The 22,077-nt window shown below is 41.2% G+C and overlaps 1 protein-coding gene across 1 annotated transcript in view; it reads right to left on the reverse strand.

Annotated features, from left to right (window-relative positions):
• Window positions 1–22,077, reverse strand: part of LOC113406577 (single-minded homolog 2-like) — a 70,715-nt gene that overhangs the window by 43,072 nt on the left and 5,566 nt on the right. Inside the window, exons 2-4 of the mRNA XM_026651963.1 lie at window positions 15,078–15,160; window positions 10,478–10,567; window positions 3,066–3,174 (exon numbers count right to left, since the gene is read on the reverse strand). Coding sequence (XP_026507748.1) covers window positions 3,066–3,174; window positions 10,478–10,567; window positions 15,078–15,160 — 282 coding nt within the window. The remainder of the gene's footprint in view (window positions 1–3,065; window positions 3,175–10,477; window positions 10,568–15,077; window positions 15,161–22,077) is intronic.

Here is a 22,077-nt window from a genome sequence, read left to right on the forward strand (position 1 = left end):
AAAGCACCAGTCATCTAGGTCTAGAAAAATGTAAGCAAGGAACAGCAGATATCCTGTTTGGGACTGAGATAAGAGCTTACATACATTGATTCAGACAAGCACAAACAAAAAAAGCCACAGTCATGAAATCCTAGCTCTACCCGACTGAGCCTAAGAGAGGATTTATTTGAATTTGACAATCTAATTCCTATTAATTTATCACTACTCTAAATTCATAGAGCTTTCACAACTAACACGCTCACCAGATAAATGATTACCCATATAAAGTTGGCAAGTGTAAGATTGAGTCAAGCTCCCCATGTTGGACACTGACCAGACTGCGGTGAAAAGTTCCAATTGCTTAATCCCATGTGCTTTTAACTTGCTGGGTTTGGGCAAAGTGCAGGCACCGTTCCTGGCTTTAGGACTCTCTCCCTTGGCATGCACTCCAGGTGTAAACCTCTGTGTCTGACAGTAGGAACTTGACAGTCCAGTTGCCTAGAAACTGAAACTAGTGTCATCTCCCACCTCAAACTTCCCCAGCAGCTCTTGCTCACCTTAGAATCTCACCGAAGTGTGAGCCCTCCTGGTTTACAGTTTACCTCCTCTGGGGTATGAGCTAGTGGCGCCAACAGACCCAAAGACTTTTCACAGGATCCTAAAACACCAAACTCTTAGAAGTATAAGAAATACACAGATCCATGCCCCTCATGCATTTCCCTGCCTCAGCTTTCCTTCGCCACCCTGGAGAGTTTTTTTGGCTTGGGCAGAGTACCCGTCTGGGGTGTCCAGAATCCTTCCCTTGAAGCTGATGACTTCTCTTCAGGAACACGGAGCCTTCTCTACCCCAGCTAGCTTTCTCTATCCTTGGTTGGCCCCACCGTTAAACTGGATCTCCCTGACCCCCATGACCCCCACTGTCTCTTCTTCTCGCTGGCCTCAAACTTCCTCCAAAGCCTTCCAAAATTCCTTCAGTGAGTCCTTTTTAACTCCCTGTTTTATCACCTTTTTCCTGTTGGGAATTTTCCACTCTCTCCACTTACCCCTCCCTCCAGACAGGCTTCAGTCAGCCTCCTTCATATACCCATTGTTCAGTCCAGAGCACAGTCATTAAAGTTAATAACTCTCCATTGGACCTGGTTTGAGATAGACATTCTATGGCTCTGTCAGCAAATGGGGGATTCAACATCCACACAGATGATACAATTTTAATCATTTTCATAATATGAGCTTCACACCATCAACCAGAATTCATAAGTTGTACAAGCAGATTCCCCAAAATATCACAGCCAGGCATGGAATACATGACCATGGATGCTGGTTTTCAAGAATTTGTGAAGGCCTCCTCATCTGAACTCACAACCTCCTTGCCAAAATAGCCACAGAACAACACATTGCCTACAAGCTATTCAGAGAGAGAAAAATCTCTTAACGAAATCTAAACATGACGGATACACATCGGTCCCTGAAAGTCCACCAAGAGGATTATTTCCCCCAGAACCTATGCAAATGGTCAGACACACAACAACCTCACTTCTGACAGAAGTTCAGTTACTCAAGCCCTGAGCAAGTACAAGATGTACAACTGCAACCGGAGGAAAGAGAATTAAACAAACTGTACTTTGACATAAATACAACACCACTGTCCAGCCTGATAGCTGGGCAGCTAGCCCATTTGAGAATGGACAGTTACAGCTGGAAGTCAGCTAGTGTTGTTACATCCACACAGATACTGAGAAAATGGACAGCCAGAGATACTTGAGATTTACTTGAAATACCTGAGACAGCCCAGCTACCCATCAACACAGGGGGGGGGGGGGGGGAAATAGTGAGAGCTTGATTCCTTAAGGAACAGATGAGTGTACACAAGGACCTCTGTTCATTCTGGTGGAGTCACTACAGACAGAGTCACTGTCAAGATCCCCAGGTGCAGAGATTTCACAGATACGCATATAAGCAAAACAGTACAGTTCTAAGTAGAACTGCAACATAAGTAGCCTGGAGTGTGCCATGTTATTAGTAGCCATGTCCTGAGAAAACCAATCCAATACTGACAGGACGGAAACAAGCTATAACTGAATGATTAAGCAATTTTGAAAAATATGTCAAAATGTATTAAACATGATGAATCTGAAACGGTTCTGTTATTTTAAAGTTCAAAGTATTGTCATGGGGAAGTAAATTAGCTAAAAGGGATAGGGTAAACATAGGTATCACATTATTAGTATGGCAGTAGTTATGCTAATGAGATGATGTAATATTAATAAGTGCAGGACGATGCTAATAGTTGTGTTAATTCTGTGAACATGCCCACTGTGGACTAGATGTTTCCGGTCTGAGCTGTGTATTTCAATACAGTGCTTTGCCTTCTCCTCTGAAACACCTGATTGCTTACTAAACTTTACCCTAAGCAGTACTGTGCTAGGTCAGTACACAGTACCCCGCTATACCGCCGCATGCTTCAAGAAGTAGCTCTGGTGATTCAGTAGGTGACACTTTCCTTCTGAGTTGGTAATGAATCAACGCCCCAGTATGATGTTAGGGAAAAAATCTGCTCCTGGAGATGCTATCTTTTCAGTAAGACACCAAACCTAAGTCATGACCGCTTGCAGTTATTAAAGAACCCATTGCATTCTTCATAAAGGAAAGGGTATTCCCTCTGGTGTCATAGCCAAATTCCAAATTTAACAAATTGCACTGAGATATGTCCTCATATTTTCTACTGGCTAACGTATTCTTCTTCACTTCCTCTCCTAAAATACTGTATAATGCAGCTGCAATGTCCTACCTCAGAGGTGGCTACGTAACAGAGGTGGATGAAATGATCCTTGTGTAAAGTTTGAATTGCAATTTAAAACTGCAAATGATCCAAGATCCTCTGGGATGAATGGTACTAATAAATCTAGGAGTGCTGCTTATTACCTATGCTGCTACAAGCCAAAATGCTGAGCTGCAGTATCAATTTGGTACCCATTCTGCATTTGTGTACACGAAGCTTTACCGGATAATGTATAAGCTTGCCATGTTGAATGCAGCTTTCTTATTTAGCTTTTCAGCTGAAATTTGATCACATCTCCTGGAAGTACCTTGTAAGAGGTGAGGATGAAGAGGCTGGTGTGCTGTAAGCACTGCTGTCATCTCATCATGGTCAGAAGGATGTATATACTCATAAATGCTATTGCCAGTAAGCTCCACCTGTCAAGAGACATATAAAACATTAGGCAGTACAAACGGCCTTTCTTTTAATAATATAAAGCATTCTTCAGTGACCTACGTATACTACATCTGTATACTGTGCATACAGTCCATTACCCTTACAACGTGTGGTTTTTACTGGACCAAAACCATGTACCAAATTATACCTATTAAACTGAATCATTCCTTTTTCAGTGGTAACTAACACTTTGGAAGCTTTTGTGGGAATTTCTGGTGCTATTCTGCACACAGGGGAGTTGCTAGTGGAGAAAGCTGGCAAGTGAAGAGATGATAGAGGAGCTACAGAAATGTTAGCTTCCCACAAAGAGGGGGGGGGAAAAAATCTCCACAAGCTGCATAAACTTTTCTCACAGACAAACATACACTAAAAGTTTTACATGTTCCCAGAAACCATCATTTAGGTTCTGTCTGTATTTGAAATTTAACAGCCAAGCCAGCAAATTGATACATTTCCTGTTACTTTTTTTTCTGTAAATGCCCTCCAAAAATACAATCCAAACTCTTATTAGGACCAAGTCTAGTGCCCATTTAATTCAGTGGAGCTATTCCCACTTATATCAATGAACATTGGATCCAGCATCTCCTGCTTCAAATAAATGTGCAGAATAATAATAAAAAAAAAAAAGACCAGCTCAGCAAGAGTTTTATTTGTCCTTAATTTCCTCAATAGAGCATATTCCTATTTCTCACTTGCTCTGAACCTCTGTTCACACATGGATGTGTTTCTGTCATAGTATTTGTCCCTTTCTATATATGATGTACATAATAAATATAGTATAGAGGCTGGGAGCACCATTACAGCTGGCATGTGCTGTATGTCCTTTTTGCTAACTTTATTTGGCACATGTAAAAACGCATCAACAAAAAGTCTCCAGATAGATGCAGTAATGGATTTAAGTAGAGAACCAATACTTTGAGCTTGTGTTTTAAATTAGTGTCAGGCTACCCAATTGTTCATTGTGGCCTGATGTGCATTGGGCCCCAAAGATCAGAGACAGCTGAGAGGTGAAGTAATTTAACCTATTCTTCTGGGCCAATCCTACTGATTTGCTAAGATGTGTGAGTTGCCTTTTCTTTAGAATAAATGAAGTTGTCTAGCCCACAAAGCAATCTTTTCCCGAAAATGTCTCTCATAGTTCCGTTTTCTGCATTATTCATGGAATGTCTCTTCCCAGCACTATACAAACTAATTCTTTCTAGCCATCTATTCCCCACTGTTCCCTTCCATCTCTCCCTCCCCTACCCACTCCCACGTCCCAAAAAACAAAACCCTTGGTACACATTCAATATTCCAACCAGATATTAGCACATTTCTTTAAACAGACAGTTTTCAGTTGCAGAAGGAAAACAAGAGATACCAAATTAACAATGTTAGTTCACATAAATCATTGCCCCTATGAGAAAATATTTGGGATCATTCCTTTTCAGGATTACAACAGGTGGGAACATCAACACCAGCTCAGTATATTTTGGCTTTAGTGGCTGGTGAAGGATTGGAAGTACACAAGGATGAATCTTTTTGCAACTTGTGATTTTTTTTTCACTCTTTGTAAAAAAAAAAATAAAACAGGCAAAAGTAGCAGATTGATCCATAGTATGTCTATGATTATAGACAGGACTATGATTTTCACAAAAGCTCTAATGCAACGTTTTTAGAGCACTGTGATTTGCATTGCTCTAAGCTCTCAAGAAAACAGAACAAGCAAAAAATCTAATTGGAGAAAGACTGAGTTTGGATGAATGTTCAAACCGAAATGTGGGGAGGTGGGGGTCTATGGACTTTCCTGTCCCTCTGAGTTTAACCCTCTGTCTGGAACCATCCCCTCTTAAAATAGCTTTTATCCTTAGCTCATAAGGATATTTCTGAAGAGCAGGCTTTTTGCCTTTGAAATGAATCAGACTGTACCAAATGGAATGTAGTTATAAAAAATGTTCATAGGAAGGATATCCTCAGATCTCTTTTATTCCGTCCCCTGTACAAAGGCATTCTTTCCTCCACCTGCCCTGCAAAGCTAATTACAAACACTAATTAGGTTAATCCAAAAGACTTGCATATTTAATTGATCATAATCCTCACATGGGGACCAATCCTGCAAAACCTAATTCACGTGAGTAGCCCTTGCTTTTGAAAGTAATCCTGTTGACTTAAATGGGACTACTCACCCAAGCAAGGACTAGTCACAGAAGGATTCTCAGAATTGGGCCCATGGTCACAATTTTACCTACACTGAGATTCAGATCACATGGCTTATTTCTCAAAGTTAACACAGCTCGCTTTCTTGAATATAGATATAGGGATAAATTCTGTTCTGTTATGCATGTGCAACCCCAATGAAATCAGTGCAGTGCCACATATCTAAGTGACAGCAAACTTTGATCTGTTGATTGTTAAATAAATCTGAAAAACCTAAAACCATCTTCAAAAATCTGGGGCTACATAACAGTCAAATAACCAAAATGTTTGTACATAATTTTTGAACTGACAACTGTCTCCTGTTATGCATATTTTATATGTGCTTTTTAAACATGCAATAAAATACTAACAACTTAAAAAATAAATTATATGGTTGAATCCATAAAACTTCTACAGTCTCACGCATCAGGCTTATTAAACCAGATCCTGGATGAAGCATTTCAATATTTGTAAATACCTATTTATTACCAGTTGTATTTGTTTCCTACTAAGAGCTTTTTTATGTGTAACTCAGCTGTATATTTTCTTTCTGCCAAGAAATGATTCATAATAAACAGAGGACTAAATAAATGGATACTGGAAGAAAATAATTATATATTTTGCCATTAGTATACTTACTGGATGAAAGTAAAACAAACTTTAGCAAGTTCAGATGTTTTTGGTTAAATATTTCAAGATTTATCAAAAATTAAATATAAGTTTTGCTCCCTTGTGGAATCAGAAAATTGTTGGAGTGCCAGCCCAGACTTTCAAAACTGCAAAATCTACTTTTCACAATAAGTTTCTTTGCTTCTGTTTAAAAAGGGTTTTCCCTGCAGTCTACAAGTCACGTAAGCAGTAATGTGTATATCTGTGTGCATGTGCACATATACAAGTTGCACTTAAACTGTACAGCCCACAACATACCATCAATTTTTCAGCTTAAGTCCTCGCAGAATTCACTAAGGGATTCTGCTAAAGAATTGATAGCACAGTATGGCGCTGTCTCTTACATGTGCTCATAAGTGCATGGCTATGCAATGTGTATTTATAGAACTTTCCTCTTCAAAATGTTAACATATGAATAAAAGGATCATGAAGTAAAATGATCATATGAACTTAAATGGTAATGGGTGATGCATTGTGCCAGCAGTTTTTAAGAAAAGCCTCATTGGGGAATTTGCCCCTTTTATTATTCACGGAGTAAGGACACATAGGGTCAGATCCTCAGCTAGCGTAAATCAATATAGATCCACTGACTTTAATAGAGCTATGCTGATTTAAACCAGATGAGTGTCTGGTCCTCAGTATTTACTATTCCTGCTGTTGCAAAAACTGACATGGAGTAAGATAGGACTTTTAAAAATTGTTGCTTCTGATACTTGTGTGTAAATTGTGTCTAAAAAACACTGAATTAGTGGGAAAAATACAAGTTAAGAAAATATCTTTAATGTTGCTTATAAATTTGTAAACACAGTTAAATGTGTTGACTACCAAAAGCTTAGTCAGAAGGTGTAAGTGACTCGCTGTTCTTTCTGCTGAAGCTATAATCAGGATTAATTGAAGGTACAGATTAATACAGCAGATCTCCAAGGATATCTTGTAAATGGTTTTTTTTAATGTATTTTTTTATTTATCATAATTACCTGTTTCAACAAATTGCACTAACTGAAAATTGACTTGTAATCTAGTTTCATAGTGGAAATGGTTCATAAAAAAGGCCTTTTTATAAACATTCTAAAAGATTATCTAAAATCATCATCATCACTTGGAGCGCCAGCCAAGACAAGCTGAGCCCAAACTCAGATATAAGAGCTCTTGTTGAAAATATAGTGTAGGATTATGACTTGGTGAGAGAAATTTGAAGAATTTGCTGCTATGGACCAATTCTGCTCTTATTGATGTCAATGGCAAAACTCCCAGAGACTTCAAGGGAAGCAGGAACAAGACCTCATTTAGCAAAGGATTTTTTAAAAATAAAATGCTTATAGGAGCGTCCTAGGATTAGTGTTTAAAAGTAAGCTGTTCCTTGAAAAATCAAGAATGGAGAGATGGTGGAAGGAGATTCCACAATACGGCAAATTACTGCTGACAAGAAGATGGTTTTGTGTTTTTCTTTTAAAGAGAATAAAAGAATGTGATGTATCATTCGGTATCCAATCCAGTGACTTTATTTTGCAATCGATAGACAGACAGACAGAAAGAATTGCATACTGTGAAATTGTTGGGGCTGGCTACTAAACCTGAAGTGGTGTTTTTTAAAGCAATCATAGTTTTCTACTCCCTAAACACTGCCTCTAAGGCTGGGTCTACACTACAGCGGGGGTCCGACCTAAGATACGCAACTTCAGCTACGTGAATACCGTAGCTGAAGTTGCGTATTTTAGGTCGACTTACCTGGCTGTGAGGACGGGGGAAAGTCGACCGCTGCCGCGCTGCCGCCGACTCCGCTGCCGCCTCTTGCCACGGTGGATTTCCGGAGTCGACGGCAGAGCGATCAGGGATCGATTTTATCGCGTCTTCACTAGACGCGATAAGTCGATCCCAGAACATCGATTCTCTGCCGCCGGACCCTCCGGTAAGTGTAGATGTACCCTAAGTCAGGGGTTCCCAAACTTGGTTCGCGGCTTGTTCAGGGTAAGCCCCTGGTGGGCCGCGAGACACTTTGTTTGCCTGAGCGTCCGCAGGTACAGACGCTCACAGCTCCCAGGGGCTGTGGTTCGCCGTTCCTGGCCAATGGGAGCTTCAGGAAGCGGCGCAGGCCGGGCCACCACTTCCCACTGCTCCCATTGGCCAGGAACAGTGAACCGCGGCCACTGGGAGCTACAAGCGGCCGTACCTGCGGACGCTCAGGTGAACAAGCCGTGAACCAAGTTTGGGAACCCCTGCTCTAAGTTCACATCTTCACATTCTCTTTGCTCTACAGCTTTCCTGAGAGTTCAAGGCAATAGCCACTTCTTACTACTGCAGGATATTCAAGAATTTTCTGGTTAATCTTGCTTCAGTAAACTTTATGGGCCAAATTCACCAGTCCTTCCTCAGGAAAAACTCCCATGGATTTCAGTGAGAGTGCATAAAGATGTACTTAAGGACAGGGGTGAAATTCTGTGCATAAGGACAGCATATGTCCAATTTAAAGGCTTTAAATGACACTGAAGTGGTGCACAGGCCTCATGGTGATCCCCTGCACAAGGGTGAACTTCAATACAGTTTCTTTGAATCTGGCATATTCAACTTATTTTATTCTCCGAATGATTCTGTAGTTCTTTGATTTCACTGGGATATATATATTATTCTACAGCAATGGGTGTCCCACCCACCATCGCTGAAGTGTTTCTTCATTCTCTTGACAAACACAAGAGAATGAAGAAACACTTCAGCGATGGTGGGTGGAACACCCATTGCTGTAGAATAATTGTTCTGTGTAAGTGGATCAATTTCACTAGCTATGGTTATGATGGATCTTTTTAATAGGTAGGTGGATAAAGAGGCTTTGAGTAAGGGCTCTAAATGCAAAGTGGAAAATATAGCCTCTTATTTGGAAAGTATTTCAGGAAAAGGCAATATTTAAAGACATTTAAATATGCATTTAAAATTATGAAACAACAAATATATGCAACTGCAGACTTGATAAACAAATGGCTTAAATTAAAAATTCTCCTTGTATATATTTTAAAAGTTGGTAGAAAAAGTAAGTGTCCACACTGAAACCTGAGTAGTGTCAAAATCTGAAAATTACTTTTCTAACAGAGATTACAAAAAAATAGTCTGAGGTTTCTTTCTTGTTTATCAGGAATGTTTTCAGAATATGATATGTAATATTTGCTTTTTCATGCTTTCTAGAGTTGTTTTTCTAATTGCGCAAACAATTATAAAAATTACACCCAAATAGTCTTCAATTCCTTTCAACATTAATCTCCATTATGACTTAAAATGCACATTTTAATCTCTACCACATAACTCCTGCAGTCTTGGAATAGTTTTCCTATATCTCCTTCTCTCATTGACTCTTCAGATCTCATTTGCAAACACATCATACCTTCCTTACCTTTATCTCTTCATTTCTCTCTCTCTCTGCTATTAATCATTTATCTGTTTTATCAATTCTGCAAAGCATTTGGGATCCAGCTGCTATGGAAGACTCTTTACAAAAAGTTGTGTTCTTTGTGAGGCTAATGCAGAGCCCAATGAATCAATGAGCACCTTTCCAATGGACTTCAGTGAGCTTTGGATCAGGTATTATGTCCCCAAATTTGTAGGATATATTTTCAAACAAACTCATGGAAACACGCATCTTACAATAAATACACTTCTAATTCTATTTGCTGTTGTACTTACTCTGAAAAGGTAAAAATTTAGAAGCGTCCTAAAAACAAACAAACAAAACCCTTCTACTTCTTGTGCAAAACAGTAGTAAACTGAGATTTACAAGTTCTATCACAAGTATATAAAACACTTTACTGAAAAGATCATTGAGCTTTAAAAATTCAGGAAAAATGACCCTGAATTCCATGTAAAAACTCAAATCTGCCCTCTGCCCACCTTCCCACCCCCCTCCCCCAAAAAAGCACATTTACAGTAAGACATGTTCCACATCAGATTTCCTCTCTCATAGATTCATAGACTATAAGGCCAGAAGGGGCCATCATGATCATCTAGTTTGACCTCCTGCTCATGGCAGGCCACAGAGCCACACCCACCCACTCCTGTAGTAGCCGCTATATTTTAGCAATTCTGTGTCACATACAATACAAAACGTATGCACTGGAAATCTTCACTTTTTTTTTTTTCTGAGATGTACAGCATTACCATGCAGGCAGTAGCTTTGAGTTCCAGGCTCAAGCTCAGAAACTACCTCCTGTTTGCAAAAACATTTATCAACCTTATTAAAGGTAATAGGAAGTAAAATTTAATCAACAAGAAAAGATACAAGGTAAGATAATCACATTGCCGCTCTAAGCAAATGGCTTTACTTAAATAAAAGAAAACTTAAGATCAGAACAAAATTGAAGCTTAAGACCTCACTGCAAAAAACTAAACCTAATACATTGACCAAGATATTACCATATTACATCAGTATTTAACAGATGGGCAGAAAGTTACTCCTACCTGGGATAAACCGAGATGAACAGATGCAGTTTCAGAGATATACATTATTTTGCCATCAGATGCTACCACAAAAACAAATCCATCCAATGTCTGCAATAAAGAAATATTTTGGATAAAAATCTCACAGTTTAATTGATAATTTAGAATAAAGATTTTTAAAGTGTTTCCCCTCCCAAGCAGAAAATATATTATTAAAAAGAAATATTTAACCCATACTGTCCCTGTGAAGAATATTACTCAAACACAAATTTGTGAAATCTACTTCATTATCCCCTTACAGAAGTTATGCTGCACTTTAAGTTAACATTCTCCTATTAACTTGGGTTACTTTAGTATTTATCACAAATCCTGAATTATGTGGTACTTAAGGTATCCAATGCTATACAGGCCATTTTTACGATGTAATGGCAGAATTGAGCAATGTTTTAAATTCCTTCTACTATATTTTTATTTATGCTTTTGTGGACAGAGAATTGTCTTTTTCATAGCTATTTGGAACTTGCCAGGGATGAAAAAGCCCATGACAGCTTCAGAAAGAAACAATCCATAAAGGAAACTTCATCAGACTGAAAGTGAAACATTGTAGACATTCATCACTAACATTGCAACCTGACAATCTTAACTAATGGTAACATTTAATGCAAACTTGGGGCCTGATCCTGATAATCCTTACTCACATGAGGTCTAACTTGAAAGTAATGATTACTCATGTGAGTAAAGGTTTGAAAGATTTAATTATCACACAAAGAAAAGATTGACAGGATAGAAATTAAAACTGTACAAAGATGGCCAGGATTTTCAAAAGTAACTAATGATTTTGGTTGCCTCAATTTTGAGGTGCTTTATATTGTATTTTAATAAGGGCTTGATTTTTCAGAAGGCCAGTGCTTAGGAAAATCAGAGATATCTAAAATCACTAATCACTTTTGAACTTCCTGGCCAAATACCTGTACACATGTAGATCACTGAAAAATAAACAGGAATTTTTGGAGGGGGAAACTAACTTCTAAAGTACAGAGATAAAACAACTGCCTTGTCTATTTACTAATTCATATTTTAGGATACTGAACTAGGAGGAATGCAATAAAATCCTGTAAAAGTAATGCACACAATGTGGCCCTAATAAAAAATATTCCAAATTATTCTCTGGCCTACTAACTATTTTTACAGCATGTAATTGAAACCGGATTACTTTTTAGCTTTACTCTTTTTTATCCCCCTCCAACATAAACAAAACTTTGTAGATGTATTAAAATGGGAAAGAAATCATTGCATCCTTAAATAAAAATTTTACTTTAAACATTATTGTCAACTTTCAATTGCTGTTCCCAATCTTCTAGTTAAAGTTGTGTCCATTCTTCCATTAGAATTATTGTTAGGGGTTTCCAACTCAGCTAGAAAAATTGTTGCTTAGAGTTGAAATTTGGCATACAAAATTTCATCCCAGGTGCTATTTTTAAAAAAGAGTTGACAGTAACTGTGCTGATTTAATACAATTTTTGAGCATTTATAATTTAGAAGTAAAATCCATTTTATGCATCATTTACAGGTAATTAGCACATAATATTACCTAACTGCTTTTGACACTAAACAAAATGTAAAATAAGTAAGAGATTAAGTAGCTACTGTATAAGCAAAGGCTTTCATCAAGATTTTTATTATGTACCTACATACGAATTTTCAAGATAGACCAATGGCTCCAAACAAACATATCAACTAAATTTATTTGAAATAAAATTCAAAGTACATATTTAATGAGCTAGATGATAACATCTCCAGGAGAGCAATCACCAAATCTTGCCTAAATATATTTATTAGGGCTGTCAAGTTATTAAAAATATTAATCACAATTAATCATGCTGTTAATAATAGTATACCATTTATTTAAATATTTTTGGGCATTTATTACATTTTCAAATATATCTATTTCAACTACAACACAGAATACAAAGTGTACAGTGCTCACTTTATATTTATTTTTATTACAAATATTTGCACTGTAAAACAAAAGAAATCGTATTTTTCAATTCACCTAATACAAGTACTGTAGTGCAATCTCTTTATCATGAAAGTTGAACTTACAAATGTAGAATTATGTACAAAAAATAACTGCATTCAAAGATAAAACAGTGTAAAACTTTAGAGCCTACAAGTCCACTCAGTCCTACTTCTTGTTCAGCCAATCGCTCAGACAAACAAGTTTGTTTACATTTGCAGGAGATAATGCTGCACGCTTCTTGTTTACAATGTCACCTGCAAGTGAGAACAGGTGATCATGTGGCAACGTTGTAGCCAGCGTTGCAAGGTACTTACGTACCAGATATGCTAAACATTCGTATGCCCCTTCATGCTTTGGCCACCATTCCAGAGGACATGCTTCCATGCTGATGACAAGTTCTGCATATGGCAGAATGTGGGTAAAACAGAGCAGGAAACATACAATTCTCCCCCAAGGAGTTCATTCACAAATTTAATTAACACATTATTTTTTTAACGAGTATCATCAGCATGGAAGCATGTCCTCTGGAATGGCAGCCAAAGCATGAAGGGGCATACAAATGTTTAGCATATCTGGTATGTAAATACCTTGCAAAGCTGGCTACAAAAGTGCCTGTTCTCACTTTCAGTAGCATTGTAAATAAGAAGCGGGCAGCATTATCTCCTGTAAATGTAAACACACTTGTTTCTCTTAGCAATTGGCTGAACAAGAAGTAGGCTCTGAAGTTTTACATTGTTATGTTTTTGAGTGCAGTTATATAACAAAAAAAAATCTACATTTGTAGGTTGTACTTTCACGATAAAGAGATTCCACTACAGTACTTGTATGAGGTGAACTGAAAAATACTATTTCTTTTATCATTTTCACAGTGCAAATATTAGTAATCAATAATAATATAAAGTGAGCACTGTACACTTTGTATTCTGTGTTGTAATTGAAATCAATATATTTGAAAATGTAGAAAAACATCAAAAATATTTAATACATTTCAATTAGTATTCTATTGTTTAGCAGTGCAATTAAAACTGAGATTAATCATCATTAATGTTTTGAGTTAATCGCGTGAGTTAGCTGCAATTAATCAACAGCCCTAATATTTATTTTTTTTAAATCAATAATGTGTTTCAAACCCTATCGTGAGAGAGTTTTCTCTTTTTAAACAAAGGAGTACACCAATTTTAAGTTGGCTTTAAATAATAAGGGCGTGGTGAAAAAAAATCCACTGTTCATGTCATTTCAAATCTTATCTGAATCCTTATCTGAATCTACATCTTTTCTAACGGATCCATGCATTTTGCTCTTCCTTTCCTATTACTGGTTATTCACCTCAGCTGCTTTACCTAGCGCACCAAGGCTTTTTGGGTTCAATCTTAAAAACTATTCCAACTGCTCCAAGGGCGTGACTCCATACCCCTTGAAACTAATAAGGGGCTTTTACCATTAATGTCCATGTTCCTATAATTGCAGTTTATAATATAAAAGCTTCAGGTTTTCATTATGTTATTATTCACGTCACTGTATCTTATCTTCAAAACAGTGGGAATGAAAGACAAGCGTGAGATACAACCCACTGCACTAGCAGTTGTCAGCTTCAACTCTAGTCATATGCATTGTATCAATGTTGCCTACTTCTTAGGCTACTCTGATACAAACTGGAAAAACAATAATGAGAATTAATACAATAGCATGGAAAGTAGAGTGACAAACTCTCTGACTGCATCTTTAAAATCTCACAGCTCAACAGATACAAATGCCAGTAGACTACATTTAGGAATGAGGTTTTGAAAGAGTTTTCAATACTCACAGCTCAGAGGCTGAGTTTCTCTTTAGATATAATCACTACCCCAGTGTACACTTAAAAACAGCTATGTGACTAAATACTTAACTTCCTCAATAAAACTGACCATTAAATAATTAAAATTTATTATGTCTTTAAAGTGGGGGGAGGGGGAGAAAGAGTCCTTGCTGCATTAAGGTTACAAACAGAAAGCTCCCTTTGGGTGCTCCCACCCAACTATTTCTCCCTAAATTCTCTGCTACATGGGGACGTCCACATGGGGAGCAGAAGAATTCCAGAGCAGATCAACAGGATTCGGAACAACTGTATTTTCAGGTGCTAGCGTAAATAGGAGATCTAAGCCAGATGTTCACCTCCTGCTGCAGGAGCCATGCGCTCTTTTAAAGGTTTTCCCTACTGAGCAATCTGTGGAGAACTATGATCTCCCATTTACAAAAACACCCTGACTGGATTGTTGATAGTAAATACTATCCACGTTGCAATTCACCAGGGACCGTTTGTAGTACCAAAAGCGATCCCTTAGTGTGTGTGCGGGGTGGGGGGATTTATTTGTCATTGCTGGACCAGGCAAACCGTTCTTATTAATGTAGGCTGTTGGTACTGCTAAAATCAAAGAACGAACATTAAAATGACTGGCTTCACTCTGAACAGCTGAAAGAAAACCGTGGCTCTAGGTTGTGTGAACAGAATGACCTCGCAAAGCCTTCATGTAACAACTAGGCTGGGAGGGCAATAGGGAGGATTACACAGAGTCACAAAAAATCCCAATGCAGCGTATAAAAATCGAATAAAGCATCTTCTACCTGAAGCAAATGAGATCCCAGCTCTTTAGCCACATTATCCAAGGGCCCTATTCTGCTCGGCTGGCCCCAGGCGTCGCCCAAACCTGGAAAGGAACCGACAAATCAGTTAGAAACTCGGGGATGGGAATGAGCCTCCGGGGCCGCGCGTGTCCCCGGTTCCCTTGGCTGCCCAGGGTGCGGGGCTGACCTGGCCGGGCCGCGGGACACTAACACCAGCGCACGTCTCCCGGCGAGGACGTGTGGTCTTTTCTGTAGGCGAATCAGCGCCATGACCTTGGGGTTTAGGCTCGGAGCGAGCGGAGCCTGCGGGGGGGCGCGCCCTGGCGGGGCCACGCGTGCCTTCGCCTTCAAATGCCACTTTAGTTCAAATCCCGCCAAGTAACCCGACCCCGGCCCGTCCTAGCCAGGGCCCAACTGCGTCTGGTGATGGAAAGTCCCTGCGGTCCCACCGCTGTGAAAGCACAGAGCTGCCGCGCCCTCCATGTCTCCCCACGCGACCCCAATGAGCCTGGGCTGGACTGTGACACGGACCCCAGGCTCTGGGGGGCCGACCCGGCAGCCTTCGCTCAGCCAAAAGCAATGAGGAGGGGCTGCAAGACTGAGCCCCGCGTTACTCTTCTCTGCAAATGCAACTGTTTAGATGAGAGATAGATAGATAGATAGATAGATAATGTGCCCAGGCAGACAAGAGCCTGGCTCCTTGTTATATGCACAAGCCCCACATCCGCGCCCTTTCTCTAGGGGGGCTGTAACCGATGGAGCCCCTCAGGGCAGACCCCACAGCCGCCGCTCGGAGAAGCCGAGCTGGAGGCTGGGCGCAGCCCCAGGGGGGTGTCACTGGCGCACATGAAGCTGCCCCAGGCCGCAGCCCGGGCGGTCAGGGTGACTGAGGCGCTTCGCTTGGAGCCGCGCAGCTCCAATGTCGCTTTCCCAGAGGCGCTGGCTGCAGGGCGGGCGATGGATTTAAAGACGGTGGGAAATCGCTGCTTCGGGGCCGAAGCTGCTGAGCGCCTCTTAACCCGCCGTTACCTACGGGGCTTGGTGAGGCTGAGCAAAGGGCCGGGCCGAGAAATCCCGCGGCGCGGCAGGGCCAGCAGCAGCCTCTGCCCAGCCTCGCTGCCCCTAGGGGCCCGGCCAAGCCCCCGGCTTCGGGGCCACACACGGCTCTGCAAAGCGAGGGGCCTAGTTGCGGCTGAAGGCCGAGCCTGCGCTGCCCAGCGGGGCCTGGCCGCCAAGAGCCCCCCAGGCGAGGGTCTGTCCCCGGGAGCCGAGGCTCAGCCCTGGCGCCCAGCGCGGAGCGTACAAAGCCCTGCGCGCCTTCGCCCGCCAGCTCCTGGCCTCGGGCTGCCCCTCCCGGCCCCCTGGCCAGCAGCGCTGGGTGCGGGTCGAGCGGACGCTGGACCCCGTGCGGCGGCGCAGCCGGGCTGGCAGAGCGAAGTGTCGCCATGGGCGGGTGCCTGGGTCCGGGTCCCGCTGTGCAAACCCCGCCGGGCTTGGGGGGTGGGGGTGGAGTGGCAGGGGAAATGCACGTTCGCTTCAGTGACCTAGCGCTATGGCCGGGGGAGGGGGGGCTAAAAGGACTGTGGCACTCTGTGTGCGTGGCCCCGCTTGGCACCGATGGGAATAACGCCTGTGAGTGTTTCTCCGGCCATTTTACTTATGATGCACCCAGCATGATGCACCCAGTACGACGCATGAACCTTATTCCCCGGCGCGAACAATAACGCGGCCGTCTAGGGAGGCACGGCGGCCAGTGGCAGCTTGGGCACTTATCTCCCGCTGCAGCGCTCCCAGCTGGCGGCGCTAGAGAGCAGCTGCAAACACGCGCCCCGAGCAGGGGCTGGAGAGGTGGCTGTCCGGCGTCACTCACCCCCTGCGGCCCAGTGACCCCCCCATGGCCCCGGCAGACGCTGTACTCAGCCCCAATGCTCCCTGCGGCCTTGCCTGGCCATGCTGCTCGCACAAGCTAAGGTGAATTCTCGACGTAGCCTCTCTGTAGCGGCTGGCCCCGCTCCACACACAGCCACTTGCAAGGGACACTCGTGTGTCAGGACTGCTACGGGCTGGGGCCGGGCTACCGCTATTACACTGAAGGAGACACACACAGACCTCAAATCAGATAGTGCTCTCGGAGCCCCTGCTCTCAGCGCGGCCTTCTCTTCTCTACCCTCCTCCGGGCAATTATTTGCCACTGTTTATTGCTAAAGGCTAGGCATGAAACGTCCTGGGTTTTCATTTGCTTTGCTTGACTGGCTGCAGGTGAAGCAGGCAAAGGCCTGGGCCAAACCCCAAGTCAAGGGGAGGCTCAGGACAGACAATGGAGGGAAGGGAGAGGGTGAGAAGGTCAGGATAAATCTAAACAGTTCTTAGGCAGTTGTTGTGCTGGTCTTACTGACCAATATTATCTCATTGTTTCCTTGTGCTACCCCAGCTGTCTGTATCCACCTTATACTTAGATTGTGAGCTCTTTGAAGCAGGGATTGTGTTTTTATTCTGGGTTTGTGCAGCGCCTAGCACAATGGGTCTTGGCCCCTGACTAGGGCTCCTAGAGACCCTACTAATACAAGTTAATACCAGTATTAATAAATAATGGTTCAAGGCATGACTGTGCTTATTCCACTTCCACCACTACCACTGACCTTCCTATAACTCAGTCATTCTTCTGCTACTCGGGTGCTAAGGAGCCATATCAATAATTCAGTGTATCCGGAGTCAGTCCCAAAGGTATGTCTTCTTTGAACATCCACATTAGCCATCAGAGTTGCCTGAGTGTATGCTTCAGTAAACTGAATGGCAGAAGAATTTTACTTCTACAGGCAATTTGTTTTTGCTTTGGGGTATCTGTCTATATTTTGATGTTTGCCTATATTGTGAAATTGTATTTTTTAATAAATAGAGCTTCCATTTATCTACTGCTATCCTCTATTTCTCTCAGGCACTTTACAGACGTTTACAAATTCCACTGCTACATAAACTATTCCCATCTTTCTCTGCTGAAATGCAGCCTTCTCTTGAGTGGAAAGTATCTGCTGTATGAAGGAGCACAGAAAGGTGAATTTTCCTTGGCAAAATGATGCTAAATTAAAGCGTTAGCAGTTATCTTGTTGCTACACAAACTGCCCTTTTTAATAGTGCAAATGATAAAGTCACCTTGAGCCAGTCAAACGAACTCACTCATAACGTTACAGATACATTTTTTTAAAACTACTCTTATGACTAAGCAGTCTCCTGACTAGCTGAAGTACAAAGCAGGTTTGTTCTTTAAGCCAGTCATACAGAGGATTTTCAATAATGGTATATAAACAACTGTCATTCCAATATACCAATGCCTAGCGGTATATTTGATTGTATCATTTGGTATTACAGTTACAGTTTTAGCAATATCGTCAGTATTTCCACTATTTTTTTCGGAGCCTTCTAGCGCAGACTCGCTATTAACATAAAATCTCTCTCCAGCAGGATTTTTTCTTTTCGAAATTTAAAATCGGTTTAGCCATTTCAAAATTATATCAAATTTGAATACATTTAGTGGATTCCTTGATATTTTCCCTTGTTTTAAAGTCATTTCATCAGTCGATAAAATAATTTCTCAGAATATTATTTTCAAAGGTGGGAATAAAGCGAATACAACCTTAAACTCTGCAAAACGGACCGCTGCACATTAACGGCTCTTCCTAGAGACATGCAGCTGAGTTTGTAGGTGAGTGGTGCATATGGATGCAATAAACTCAAAGGAGCTATTCCTGACTAACCAGTAAACACTGTACACTTCACTCAGTAGGCTGGACCTAGCCAAAGAAGCTGCTGGGACAAAGTAAGCATTCTGTAAATGGCTGAAATGCAATGTGTGATTACTTAATAGACCCGAATGGTTCCAAATCACTAGCTTGTAGACTGGTTTTAAAGAGCCGGATGGACTAGAATGGTTTCAAATGAGTCATTTTGAAGGAAGCGTTTAAGATGTATATTGTATATTTACCTGTGAGAAAACTGAGCAGCTGAAGGATTTTTTTTCTGGCAAATATTTAACATTTGAACAACAATCAAGGGGTGCCAAATTGTTCCCTATTCAATTTTAAATGTATGGGATTACCTCTATCAATTAAGGTCAGACATTTATCTAGAGCGAGACAGGTTCACAAAGCCAAGAAATTCCAATCCAGACTGAATTCCAGAGTCAGACATTCCTGTGCCACAAACTGAACCCGAAAGTAGTCTATTATCCAGTAGGGGAAGCAAATGGTGAAGCAGATTGTCAGAGAGAAAATATCGAGCTTTTTTTGAAAACTACGCTGTGTTGCCCTTGTTCTGGAGGTTTGAGTTCTGACTTGCTTCTCCAAAGTTCCTTTATACAGCCACACAGCCATGTTGGGGACAAGTGGCATCATCTCTTTATAAATGTTAACTAAAGGGCTCTCTTCACTTTCTCGTGATCTTAATCGTGGTTCTCCTGCATTCTTTTCTCATTTTAATCGAGGTGTGCTGGGAATGCAGTGCGATTGAGTGTCCCTCCAGTACCTAGCACATTGGAGCTTCAGTTTTGATTGGGCCTTTGCGCGCTACTACCCCAAGACAAATATAAGTAACAACTCGTGGTTCTATTTCTCTCCCACGCATTGAAGGTTTTCTTTAGCCGGGGCGTCTAGACAACTGTCAGTTCTACGGTGACTGTTTTCGACGGAGAGGCAAAAAATTATATGGCAGGGCATTTGAAAGTGGAGAAACTCCAGGGCGTCTGATTCTCATGTTAAAATGCTCCCTCCCTTTTATTACTAAATATGGACACGATTCTCTCCCTTAATCTTACATCTCAAACTTTGTCAAGACATCTTAATATTCACCTCGTGGCATTTCTCAGTCTTCAGAGGAAAACAATGGGTTAAATTGTAACAAAATCTGGAAGCATTTTAGGTAAATAAAAGGTAAAAAAAAACAGTGCCTTTTCTGTTTGGAAATCTGCTAAAAGAATTACTTATCAGTAATGTAGTATGTAAGTATCAGATTGCCCTGTAATTTGGAGTATTTCCTTTGTGTCTCTACCCTATTGTGCTCCCACTCCCCTTTAGTGCACGATCCTACGCGTTATTCAATAGCCATAATTCAAAGGAACCTGGGTCAACTACAAACATTGGGATTTCATTGCTCCCTCTCCGGGGGGAATTTAACCGGCTGTGGGGCATCCTCCCCTGGCCTTGCAAACAGTTTATGAAGAAGAGAGGCACGTTGCAATTATACAAAAGGCAGGAGAGCGGCAAACCAGGCAACACCACCCGTCTGCAAGAGACAAAAAAGGAGGTGCCCCCGCTGGTTCCTTTCCCCCTGTATTGGAGACGCTGATGGTGACCCTAATAATTCAGCAGTGAAGTTTCTTATAGTCACAACACAGACACGCACATACATATACTCCAACAGAGACCTAACCCGATCCCGCAGTTCTAAAGGAAAAATTCTCACTGAAGCTATGGTGGCACTTGGGACCCATCCCTGAAGTCAATGATAAGTCAAGATCGGGCCTAGTCCCACACCGACACTATTCTCACTCCGGAACACGTGAGATAGCTGCAGGTGCCCTGATCAAATCGGGTTGTAGATCGGTACACACGGCTTTGGAGACGTATTTCTCACCTCTGAAAACTAGCGCTGCTAGTCACCGCAACTCGTGGGGCTCTGAAATTTCAGCAATTGTGTCGCCTCCTGTTCAAAATACTGTCTGCACGCTCACCTTAGCTCTACTGGGAGGTTACACTAATGGGGTAGGGGGAAACTATCTTGACTTTCTGGCACATAACTTATCACATCACTAGACAAAATTAGATCGACAGCGTCCTTCAATAGCTGTCTTAAATTTGTTGTGTTTTGGAGGTGGCTAGAAACTGGCCGATTAAGAGGAAAGGACAGATCTTTGTCTAGGACCAGCAGACTCCTGTTCAGGTTGTGGATCGGAACTCTACGTATATATAACTAATTATTTTAGATCTATTAAAGATGTATTAAGAGATCCACTTGTTTTCTATTTGTATTTTTTAAGTCGCGTATTGGAAATATTAGTGCGGTCGGGGTTAAGATTTCTCGAGAAAAAAATGTTTAAAAACCCACAGACTCAAACCCACGCCAAATCACAAACAAGAGCGAGAGAAAAACCCTCCTGTAATGACAGTATTTAGACGCATTTAGTGTGGCGAGATATTTGAAAGTCTCACTCACAACAAGGGACAAATAGACAAATCACGGTTTATAATTATAATTTGCGGATGATCGTGCCATCCAGATTTATTCTAGGAGGAAACTGAAATGCGTCTTGCCGCTGATGTGAAAAGTCCAGCTGCTAAGAAATGATGGAGGAGATTATTAAAATCCCTGTTTTATTCTAATCTGCTCCCGATTCCCAAATCTTTCTTGCAAGCAGCCCATATACCTGTGACTGATTGCTAGTTATGTATGCCTCCAACATTCCGGTGATCTCTAAATGCCACCGATTTACATTTAGAGCAAGCCTCAAAGGAAGCCCTAATGCCGTCTTTTATTTTAATAAACTCTTTAATACCATCAACTACTATTAGCTGTTATTAAAGTAGGCACACACGGCTTTATGAATGGCTCACTCTCAGCATTGTTTGTAGCCTTTAAAGCGAATGTTAAACCTCGCAGATGTACAGAAAAAGACTGAGCTGAAACTGTTGTAATTCAACCTGTGTTATATTCCCGGCTCTATTTTAAATACACGGAGGACAAGAAAATATTTATATGCCCTTTAAAGAATTATTAAAACGTCTATTCATAGGAGTAAGTAATAGATCCCAGATTGTACTATTAAGACATGATGCCAAGCACAGAAATAAAAGAAAAATTCACAATATCTCCCAGGCTTTTGTTTTGTTTTTAGGTAGTGGTGGGAATAGTATACGCTACATTTTTGAGTCACTTATTAAGCAGCTCATTCCTTTTGGTTTAATCATTAATAAATGCGCAGTGTTAAAGCTAGTTCTAGAAAATGCGTGGA

The sequence above is a fragment of the Terrapene carolina genome, unplaced genomic scaffold (assembly GCF_002925995.2).
Source record: "Terrapene carolina triunguis isolate 2854851 unplaced genomic scaffold, T_m_triunguis-2.0 Scaffold31, whole genome shotgun sequence".
Lineage (NCBI taxonomy): Eukaryota > Metazoa > Chordata > Testudines > Emydidae > Terrapene > Terrapene triunguis.